General features: G+C 41.8%; 1 protein-coding gene across 2 annotated transcripts in view; it reads right to left on the bottom strand.

Annotated features, from left to right (window-relative positions):
* The window catches only part of galnt2 (UDP-N-acetyl-alpha-D-galactosamine:polypeptide N-acetylgalactosaminyltransferase 2), a 95,837-nt gene that overhangs the window by 9,146 nt on the left and 74,366 nt on the right, over positions 1 to 12,325 (bottom strand). For both annotated transcript variants that reach the window (XM_029765131.1, XM_029765132.1), the window contains exons 4-7: positions 2,629 to 2,727; positions 2,427 to 2,494; positions 1,787 to 1,852; positions 413 to 534 (exon numbers count right to left, since the gene is read on the bottom strand). In XM_029765131.1, coding sequence (XP_029620991.1) covers positions 413 to 534; positions 1,787 to 1,852; positions 2,427 to 2,494; positions 2,629 to 2,727 — 355 coding nt within the window. The remainder of the gene's footprint in view (positions 1 to 412; positions 535 to 1,786; positions 1,853 to 2,426; positions 2,495 to 2,628; positions 2,728 to 12,325) is intronic.

Raw genomic sequence — 12,325 nt, 5'->3', positions numbered from 1 at the left:
CATTGTGTCTGCCCGTCATTGTGTCTGTCCGTCCGTCGGTCATTGTGTCTGTCCGTCCGTCGGTCATTGTGTCTGTCCTTCTGTCTGTCCGTCATTGTGTCTGTCCGTCGGTCAGTGTCCGTCGGTCATTGTGTCCGTCCGTCCGTCCGCCCGCCTGCCAGTGTCTGCCTGCCAGTGTCTGCATGTCTGTCTTCCTGCCTGTCTGAGAAATCTCCAGGTGCGCTCTCCTCTCTCTGCCAACACAACAACTCAACAGATCAGCGCAGTGAGCAGCAGATAAAATGCTAATAACAGGATAACGGTAAGTGTCTGAGCTCAGGCCATAGTCAGCGGTGGCTGCAGCTTCAATACAATGCTGAACATTATGTGGTCCGGTGTGTGTGTGTGTTCTGTGACTGTGGGACACACTGACCTCAGCCACTCTCTCCAGCAGCGGTTCCAGCCAGTGTTCGTTACACTCGCAATGGCTGTCCAGGAAGGTGAGAACACTGGCAGTGGCTGCGTCGGCCCCCCTCACCCGAGATCTCATCAGACCTGCGGAGGTGTCAACAACATGTTGTAATCTACAAATACACAATGGGCTACTCATGTGTGTGCAAGGCTCTAACTTCTTTATCTAAGTATACTTATTGCCCAGCACCGGTTCGCTGAAGTTTGGGATGTGCATATCACCAAAATATGGTTGAATGATTAAAGTGAAAAGTGATAGCTACAATGAGTGTACAAAACATTAGGAACATCTGCTCTTTCCATGACATAGACTGACCAGGTGAATGCTATGATCCCTTATTGATGTCACTTGTTTAATGCAGTGTAGATGAAGGGGCGAAGAATGATTTTGAAGCCTAGAGACAATTGAGACATGGATTGTGTATGTGTGCCATTCAGAGGGTTAATGGACAAGACAAAAGATTGCCTTTGAACGGGGTTTGGTAGTAGATGCCAGGCGCACCAGTTTGTGTCAAGAACTACAACACTGCTGGGTTTTTCACGCTCAACAGTTTCCTGTGTGTACCAAGAATGGTCCACCACCCAAAGTACATCCAGACAACTTGACACAACTGTGGGAAGCATTGGAGTCAACACGGGCCAGCATCCCTGTGGAATGCTGTAGACACCTTGTAGAGTCCATGACCTGACGAATTGAGGCTGTTCTGAGGGCAAAAGATGGAGTGGAACTCAATATTAGGAAGGTGTTCTTAATGTTTTGTACACTCAGTGTATTTAATTAGTACGTTTTAATGGACTTCTGAAGTCATCTAGTATCTTTGCTGAAGTGCTAGCTCATATTAACTTTCTTTGATCCCGGGTTCGATAATCAAATTCATGCTTAATTGGTTGAAGGGGGCAGTGTGTGATTGTGGAGTTGTAAATGAGGTAATCAGTTTTGCAGAGATAGCGGTAATGAACAGAGGACTGCAGCCAGGTATTTTTGGCCCAATGTTCTTTCTATTGGACAGCACACAAAGCACTTTTCAAAAATATACTCTGCTTGTTACAAACTTTTCATTGTTCTGCAGTGTATATTTACTCCCCATTGGCCCCTATAAACCTGTTCAGTGCTTTTCATGAGAATTGCCCTAACAATCAGGACTCTGTTTTAAACTCCAAATCCTTTCCTAGCCCAAATAATCTTCTCTGCTTTTACAACTGGCAAATCACTGATTAGGGAACATGCAGCATTGGACAAGGTCAATAAAAATGGCCATCAAATAATATGATGAATGAAGCCTGACCACTCATTTCAAACTAACAGTTTTATTCCTGTTCCCATTTGTCTACTCACCTTCTCGTCGATCATTTCGAAGAACCCGGATCTTTTCAATTTTCCCCAACAAGGCTCCATCCTCAGCTGAACCGCGAGACAACAAACGGTTATTAAAATAAACCATCTATATACATATATACACATGTCAAATAAACATTTATATAGGCCTTATAATGGGTTTATGAAGACTTTATTCAGCCTTTATTCACTTCTGTTTCATATAAAGTGGGACCAAAGGTTTACGCAGTGGCCCTCCAGGGCCCAGACACTGACGGACAACAACTCTAGAACGACTCAAATATCAAAGTTGCTTCAATCTATCTCAAAACGCTTTAATGTACAAGAGACCTCGATGAAAACTATGGAGGGAAATAATAAAACATATGATAGGCGTGATGTCTGTTAAAGTGTCTGGAGTGCACAGCCATCAAAGCCCAAGCAAGAGGCATATGCCCTTAGGATTGGGGGTCACCCAGAGTTGACAGGGAGGGAGGCTCGACAATGGTTCAGGACAGGGGCTTTAGTTTACAAACTGGGTGGTGGGGGAGAGAAGGGCCTGGAACCTCTAAACCAGTGCCAGTACTGATCCAGAGTAACAGAGCAAAAGAGAGAGAGAGTTAAGACTAACCTTAAGACTACTCATCAAACAGAAACTCACGGTTGTCGCTGTAATCGTCCACCAGGATAATCTCCTTGACAAGGTGTGGGGGACTCTTCTTAAGAACACTGGAGGGGGAGGGATGGAGGGCAGAGGAGAGGAGAGGGTTAGACATGGTTTAGTATCTCCAGGCCTAGCCTGTTAGTGTGTGTGTGTGTGTGTGTGTGTGTGTGTGTGTGTGTGTGTGTGTGTGTGTGTTCACCTGACCACGGTGCGGAGCAGAGCTGAGCGGGCCTCATTGTGGAAGGTAATGACCACACTAGAAGCAGGCAGCTCAGTCTTCCACTGTTTATGCCGGCAGCTGAAGGAGACAGGAAAACACGCAAATTCATTAGGGCACTGAAAACACACTCAATGGTCAAAAAGGACTAATTATCTACCTTTTAAACAAGATTTAAAAAAATAGCTGGTGTTGTGTGCTCCAATACGCTGGCTGAATAACTTCAGCTTTTGGAGTTTAAATCTCCGGGCCCAGACCAATGTATTCGATCTGTATCCTATATAAAAAAAATAGTCTCTATTTTGCACACACTCTTGTGACGGTTTGGTGAAGATGTGATCGACAGCAAGTCTTGCTTGCTTAAGCGATGGAGGCTCAGACAAGCCCCTTAAGATTTCAATATGACAGAGATGGGCTAATCCGCTAGAGCCAAGTCACCAGCAGCTTCGGCTTTGTGTATGGGTGAGAGCATCGAGGTTCCCCACGTCAAACCCATCGACACAGAGACTGCCCATGACGAGCCTCCTTGGAGAGAGGAGAGAAGATGGAGAAATGGAGGGACAAGAGTAAGGCTTTGACGTCAATCAATGCTTCCTAAAGGAGTTACAAGACAAGACACGACTCTCCCTTTGTAGGAATCACTCCAGGCAAAAAATAGCTGCTCATAGTTCCCAGAGCAGAGGTCAACTATGGGAGTGGTCCACATAATACAGAGCACAGCAAGTACTGTATCATCCGGGCCAAGAAAAATACTCAAATACAAATATTTAAAATTTGAACCCAGGTCTGGTTGGTCTTAGGGGTATTAGACATTTATTTGGAAAAAAGAAAGCTATTTGAAAATAGAAGGTGAACTGGACACGTCATTTGGAAATACTAAAATACACAGAAAATAAGTATTTCAAATATAAATACTTAAATTTCTAACCCACATTACTGTTAGGACTGCATTCGCATTAAAGTCCACGCTGAAGGCTGCTTCTCTGTTCTTCAAATGCATGTAAACCAGTCTAGTAAACCATCCCAGGCTTAACCAAGCCCTTGACACCGGCTTGCTGTACCATCAAAAAAAAACTGTGGCACTCCCTTTTCATTGCACAGACAACAATTAGGCTTCAAACTTCATGTATGTCATGTAATGTAGCTCCCTCTGAGCTCTGTAATTAAAATGAGGTGTCAGTAACAAGATACTGTAGGGCGGGGATATAAAAGACAAGCACAAATGAAAAACAAGCACAGCTGATGAGTTGCTTTGTATAGTCTACTGCCTGGTCCTTTGATGGCTTCACGTGCACGCCGTTCAGCGCTTCATAATCTAACTGGCTCACCTTCCTCATTAAATATGTATCCGGCAGTGTACACTGAGAACGCTTCATTAGAATTGGAGAGAGTGGCCAAAACGGCAGACAGCGGTTACCGAGTCCACGCTGGGTTGACAACAGACAATACATAAAAACATTCCAATTAAGACCTGCGGCCTCCAGCAGGCCTCCAGCAGGCCTCCAGCATGTCTCCTGCCATCCAAGTTAATGGTCTGTCTGAAGATTCAAGAAGCCAAGCAATTTAAGCTGGTCAACAACAAAAAAAGGACACCGAAATAAAAGGCATCTCTTGTGACAAGAATCAGAGGAGGCGGAATCTCTCATCTAAGTGTTCAATGGTGCTGGGCAGACAGCCGCAGGCAGTGCAGAGACAGGAAAGATGGCGCCGTACTGTATGGCTGTCATCTTGCGAGCTCGGACACAACTTTGCTATTTTGTGATACTTCTGGAGTTTATCATAACTTTTTTTGCACAACATGTATCTCATCTGCCCTGGTCTCTTTGTGTAATTCCGACTCAATTTTCAGGCTATCCAAGAGGAAACGCCGGCGAAAGAGAGGCAAGAGAGGGTGAGCCCTGGCAAGGTGAAGGCTGTCCAACTCAATGGATTCTCCATTCCCCGGAGCGGACAGGACATCGTATTTAGGAAAATCAGGAATGGTATGCCTCTTCATCTATAGCAAATGGTGTGCCGATTCTAGCGCAATGGAAGTCTCGACCCATTGTTCACCTGTCTTGGAATACCTGATGGTCAAATGCCACCCCTTCTACCGCCACAGAAAGTTTTCATCTGTTATCATGACTGCTATATATATATATATATATATATACACACATATATATATAATGTGTGTGTGTGTGTGTATATATATATATATATATATATATATATATATATATATATATATATATATATATATATACACACACACAGTTGAAGACGGAAGTTGACACACACTTAGGTTGGAGTCATTAAAACTTGTTTTCAACCACTCCACAAATTTTTTGTTAAAACCTCTTTTTGGGATAGGCGTACTGCTAGCGCCCGGCCTCGACAACATCGGGTGAAATTGCAGAGTGCGAAATTCAAATTACAAAAATCGTAATATTAAACACTGAAAATACCAGTGTCATAGATCATTTAAAAGCTTAACTTCTTGTTAATCCATTCGCTTTGTCAGATTTCAAAAAGGCTTTACGGCGAAAGCACACCATGCGATTATCTGAGGACTGCGCCCCGCACACAAAAGCATTACATTAATTTTCCAACCAAGCAGATGCGTCACAAAAGTCAGAAATAGCGAAAAAATTAATAATTTACCTTTGAAGATCTTCATCTGGTTGCAATCACAAGGGTGCCAGCTACATAACAAATGGTCCATTTGTTCGATAAAGCCCTTCTTTATATCCCAAAAAAGTAAATTTAGTTGGCGCACTTGACTCAGTAATCCACCGGTTTTCCTCATTCAAAATGCATACAAATGAATCCCGTAAGTTACCAATAAACTTCTTCCAAACAAGCCAAACAATGTTTCTAAATCAATCCTCAGGTACCGTAATATGTAAATAAACTATGAAATTTAAGACGGAGAATAGTACGTTCATTACCGGAGATAAATAACGAAGTGCGCGCCCTCATCGGAATGCACTACAAACATTACAGCCAAAATGGGAGCCACTTAGAAAAACTACAAATTCTAGCTCATTTTTCAAAAAACAAGCCTGAAACTCTTTCTAAAGACTGGTGACATCTAGTGGAAGCCCTAGGAACTGCAATCTGGGAGGTATTCCTTTTATATTCCCATTGACAGCCATTGTAATAAGCGGTGAGCTGAAAAAAGAAACGTCTGGATGGATTGTCCATATCAGTTCTGTTATACTCACAGACATTATTTTAACAGTTTTGGAAACTTTAGAGTGTTTTCTATCCAATACTACCAATTACATGCATATCCTAGCTTCTGGGCCTGAGTAACAGGCAGTTTACTTTGGCCACCTCATTCATCCAAACTTCCGAATACTGCCCCCTATCCCGAAGAAGTTTTTAACAAACTATAGTTTTGGCAAGTCGGTTAGAACATCTACTTTGTGCATGACACAAGTAATTTTTCCAAACAATTGTTTACAGACAGATTATTTCACTTATAATTCACTGTATCACAATTCCAGTGGGTCAGAAGTTTACATACACTAAGTTGACTGTGCCTTTAAACAGCTTGGAAATTTCCAGAAAATGTAATGGCTTTAGAAGCTTCTGATAGGCTAATTGACATCATTTGAGTCAATTGGAGGTGTACCTGTGGATGCATTTCAAGGCCTACCTTCAAACTCAGTGCCTCTTTGCTTGACATCATGGGAAAAATCAAAAGAAATCAGCCAAGACCTCCAAAAAAATTGTAGACCTCAACAAGTCTGGTTCATCCTTGGGAGCAATTTCCAAATGCCTGAAGGTACCACGTTCATCTGTACAAACAATAGTACACAAGTATAAACATCATGGGACCACGCAACCGTCATACCGCTCAGGAAGGAGATGAACGTACTTTGATGCGAAAAATGCAAATCAATCCCAGAACAACAGCAAAGGACCTTGTGATGATGCTGGAGGAAACAGTTACAAAAGTATCTATATCCACAGTAAAACGAGTCCTATATCGACATAACCTGAAAGGCCGCTCAGCAAGGAAGAAGCCACTGCTCCAAAACCAGCATAAAAAAGCCAGACTACGGTTTACAACTGCACATGTGGACAAAGATCGTACTTTTGGGAGAAATGTCCTCTGGTCTGATGAAAAAATTTGAGGAAAATGGGGGATGCTTGCAAGCCGAAGCACACCATCCCAACCGTGAAGCACGGGGGTGGCAGTATCATGTTGTGGGGGTGATTTGCTGCAGGAGGGACTGGTGCACTTCACAAAATAGATGGGATTGTGAGAAATGAAAATGATGTGTACATATTGAAGCAACATCTCAAGACATCAGTCAGGAAGTTAAAGTTTTGTCGCAAATGGGTTTTCCAAATGGACAACGACCCTAAGCATACTTCCAAAGTTGTGGCAAAATGGCTTAAGGACAACAAAGTCAAGGTATTGGAGTGGCCATCACAAATCCTTGACCTCAATCCTATAGAAAATTTGTGGGCAGAACTGAAAAAGCGTGTGCGAACAAGGAGGCCTACAAACCTGACTCAGTTACACCAGCTCTGTCAGGAGGACTGGGCCAAAATTCACCCAAGTTATTGTGGGAAGCTTGTGGAAGGCTACCCAAAACATTTGACCCAAGTTAAACAATTTAAAGGCAATGCTACCAAATATGAATTGAGTGTGTGTATGTAAACTTCTGACCCACTGGGAATGTGATGAAAGAAATAAATCATTCTCTCTACTATTATTCTAACATTTCACATTCTTAAAATAAAGTGGTGATCCTAACTGACCTAAGAAAGGGAATTTTTACTAGGATTAAATGTCAGGAATTGTGAAAAACTGAGTTTAAATGTATTTGGCTAAGGTATATGTAAACTTCCGACTTCAACTGTGTGTGTGTGTGTGTATGTATATACACACATATATACACATATATATACACATATACACATGCATATATATATATACACATATACATATATATACACACACACACACAATACAAATCGTATAGAGAGAAATAGTCCTATAATTCCTATAATAACTACAACCTAAAACTTCTTACCTGGGAATATTGAAGACTCATGTTAAAAGGAACCACCAGCTTTCATATGTTCTCATGTTCTGAGCAAGACACTTAAACGTTAGCTTTCTTACATGGCACATATTGCACTTTTACTTTCTTCTCCAACACTTTGTTTTTGCATTATTTAAACCAAATTGAACATGTTTCATTGAAGTATTATATTAAGTTTTCATTCAGTATTGTTGTAATTGTCATTATTACAAATAAATAAATAAAAAAAAGTAAAAAAATGTTTTGTTAACATTTTTATATATATATATATATATATATATATATATATATATATATATATATATATATATTTTATTTTTTTAAATTGCCCGATTAATCGGTATCGGCTTTTTTTGGTCCTCCAATAATTGGTATCGGTGTTGAAAAATCCTAATCGGTCGACCTCTATATATACACACACACACACACACATCAGGACGAGAAAATCAACAAGCTGGCACTTAATGTACTATACGAGGCTATAAACAAGCACGAAACCATGCATCTGCTTTCCTTTTTGTCGGTGATTTTAATTCAACGTCATTAAGACACGTAATGCCCAACTTCCATCAACATGTCTCCTTCGCCACTAGGGGTGATAAAGTCCTAGACCACAAGCAAGCATACAAGGCCCTCCCTCATCTGGAAAATCAGATCATGACTCTATATTCCTGCTTCCTGTCTACAACTAGAAGCTCAAACAGGAAGTACCCGTGATGCACTCTGCTGAGAAATGGTCCTCCAAATGGTCCTCTTTCCCTCGCATGCCAACAGTTTCAGCCAGACACTGGGAGAGCGCAACTCAATTCTCAGTGAAGAAGACATGAAACTTTCAAAGACACTGGCCTAATCCTGTAGAGTATCATGGAAACCAATATGCAAAATAAAGATTGTTTTCCCCCGAATCATATCAATTGATAAACTACTTTAATGTCAATTACAGAGGAAACCTATCCCCGATTCAAATACGCCGACAACTACAGCCATATATGGTGAACCAGCGTAGATTTAACCCCAACATACTTCAACCCACACACACACACACACACACACACACACAGTGAGAGGAGCCAAGCTGGTGAAGCAAACAAATCAATGTGCCACCCCCCGGCACTGATATCCAGCAACTATGTATACAGAGACCTCAGCATTAAATAATTTTCACCGGAGCACATACTGTGAACCTTGCACATTGACGGGTGAGAGATACAATTGAATCCCCTCCTAGAAGTTACAGCTCTCTACAGACACATGGGAAATTAAATCAGCATGCGGTACCTCTGTAATAAACAAATCAATCACTGTGAATTCTTCCCCATTTCCTTTTTAAGACCAACTGGACAGGGTGAAAGCTGAAAGAGGGCATTTGGGAGAAAGCAAAGAGCAGTGTGCCGTTGTTGTAGCACTCATCGCAATACTCATCCACATAACAACAGAGGAGAGAAGACAAAAAGATGAAATATCGATGTTCACATTCAGCCTGGTTTCTGATGACTGTAATATACCCTGCATTCCATTTGGAGAACTTTCCTGCAGACGCACTGACCACAGCCAGAAGCACGTGTCAGTTCCTTAATTGCAAAGTATGGGCAGACTTGTCAGAAGGATCAATAGGAAGCCTGTGCTGGGACACAGACATCCCTGACAAGACTTCCTGCATACCTGCCCCAGTCATAAACCACAGGCACTCACAGGAGACCTATGTACAGTATGGTGGAGTGGCTAAATGCTTAGTGTATTACACATGAATGAGATAGTCACATCCTACAACTTTGAGAGCATATTTTAGGTACTTGAAAGGAGTCTTTAAGGTCTTTGCAGAAACAGAGTTGAGTAACTTCCAGCTCGTGGGACCCACAGACAATAACGAGAGATAGTGAACTCTGTTAGCTAAGAACACCACAAGCCTCCCCAACCGTTACTTACTGGTGACTTAAGTCATACTATAGTGCTTCCCCTAGTGATTCCAAAATCTGAAAACACCATCTAATGTAAGAAGCACAATTTAGTTATTTTTGGGACTGGAATGTATTTGTCCTGCAGCTCCAGGAACAACCGTAATCAAGCTACTGATTAATCTAGAACATGCGGGGACAAGAATGTTTGTCCAAGTCCAGCAAAAATGTCATGAGAAATTAACAGTAAAATAATTCATTATGCAGAGAAAATGATGATTAAACCTGTGGATGGTTAAACATTGCCATTTTACATTTGTTACTGTCAACTGAACGATTGCCCAAAATTCCAATTACATATGCAGGTACAGTATGAGCAGTTGTCGAGATTCTAGAGGCAACTGCTTTGAGTGACACACAAATACATATTTTACTCACACCCATACCATAATCATGCTTTTGAATAATCAGGCTTTAATTGCAGACGGCAATGACTTATAAATATGTATCGACTTCCAGAGATTTTTGTTTTGTTTACCGCCCAGTGCCCACCCACTATTATATTTTCATCAGCCAGATGGGAAAGCGGGAGAAAGTGTTTTCACAGAGTGGCAGAAATGCTTACCTCAATATATTCATTTGTGGCCACTGAAGAACACTGCTGTCAACATGACCCACGAGCATCGACGGTGGAGAATATTTATCAGATGTTATGTTATATTTTATCTAAATCAAAATGTAGAAGCTAAATAAACATTGCTTCAATGCCTGCTACATCTGGTCCATGCTATATAAAGTATCAGAAAAATAGCACAAAAACCTGCCAGGAATCAGTGGTGTAATCTTATGAGTCAACATACACAAATCCTATACCAGACACCATGTTTCCATTTACAAGGAGTAGCAGACATTTCAACCCACCGCTGAAGCCCAAAACTACAACTCTTCAACTTACTCATGACATATGGATTTGGCCCTCCTGTCCTGATATCTGGGCAGGGATAGTGCTCTAGGTCCCGGGGAGCACAGGGGGGAAGGCCACAAGATAATAAATTGTACCTTTGAGCACCACTCCTTGGGCTGACATGAGGGCACCAATGTGGAGCAGGGGCGACTCCTGGGCCCCCAGAAAACATTGATCAGAATGCCAGAGAGAATGCCAGAGGAAAAGCCACTTTGTTACTGCCACCGACTGCTCCCTCTCATTAGCATTCCAACACATTGGCTTCTGTGCTCCCCCACTCTTCTACAACCCGTCCTTTGTCAATTGTATCCACTTTGATGGATCATCCTGCCCCTTGCCACCCCTTCACTCTCTTCGATATTTTCTCTTGTAAGACACTGTGTCCCACGGGGCCAAAAGGCATCGACATCATAATACCCAAAGCAGTGGCAGATGATTGGGCATCAGAGATAAAAAGTTAAGGGGCACTTCCAGTTCAATATGATATTGCATTATTGGGGAAGTCCCTGGGCACCTGCCTTAGTCACAGCCATTTTACTCAAAAAACAACCCACTTGGCCATGTACACCCTCCCAAAGAGATAAAGAATCCATTACACACGAAGATAAATCTCATGCTAATTTGCTTTGCATAGTCCGGAATTCAAATGTTATGGAAATCTGAGGGTATAAGAGAGAGGCCACAGAGGTTTCCTGGGCCAAATAAAAAAGCAGTGATTCTCTAACTGGATGACGAAAGTGAGATGAATATGTTAAACTGACAGGGATAATGGATGAAGCTCTTCCAGAGTAGGATCCCTGTTATCTGAAGGTTCTCTCTGGAGTATCTATCTAAGCTCTATTGACCTGGCCCATCCAGAGACATAAATCAAGCAGGACATTGACATCGTTGGACCACAATTAAGTGATAATGCCCTCGAAGCCGGTGTTAGGAGGATATATTGGCACGGGTGTTGTTAGGCCCAAGACGAAATCGAGGGCCGGCAAACCGTGCAAATATATCCTCCAAACACCGGCTTCGAGGGAATTATCACTTATATACAACGGGATACCAACATATTCAAATAATGATTGACATATTTTCATAAAAAATATTATTTTGATGAATTTATTCATACTATTTCATCCTTCCACAAGATATCGTCCCGACACAAATCTAGGGTTGCTACCTAAGCCAGCTGCTCGTCCATTCTATCGGTTCGGTTGCCATAGACGCGACCCAGTCGTTTGTTCTAAATGTTCCGTTGCCATACTGGCTGTAAATGTTCTTATTCCTTGCTTGCTAGCTACTTACAGTCACGTCAAACAGTGCAGCCAGAATAACAGCAAAGTAGCGGTTATTCTGTTATTTGCGTTAGTTTATGCTGTTGTCTAGTGACATTTATTTGGATACATCCATTACAATAAGCTAATGGATGCACGATTTCGCCTGGCATAGAAAATGTGCTCTCTCGTCAGGACACTGTTGTTCAGAGGAGCTAGCCAACAACAAACCTAACACCATCACTTCAAACTGAAGCTGGAAAGACGGCAAACTAGCAGCACATCATTTCATTTTACCTGTTTTCTATTGATATTTTCAAGTTTATAAATTGCCTGGCTGGGCTGATGAGACTTTGGATTATGCAGTGAGACGGAACAGAGTAAATAGGCATTTCAACGGTATAGCTTTAGCAGGTGGACATTTGGAAGGACTCCCAAGTTCAGTATCTGTACGACTTTTGAGTAACTAATAGACACCGGCTGGAATGCGGTTTTAACCAATCAGCATCCAGG

Source organism: Salmo trutta, chromosome 10 (assembly GCF_901001165.1).
Source record: "Salmo trutta chromosome 10, fSalTru1.1, whole genome shotgun sequence".
Classification (NCBI taxonomy): domain Eukaryota; kingdom Metazoa; phylum Chordata; class Actinopteri; order Salmoniformes; family Salmonidae; genus Salmo; species Salmo trutta.
The sequence above is the reverse complement of the archived record's forward strand: the minus strand, read 5'-3'. Positions and strand labels throughout refer to the sequence as shown.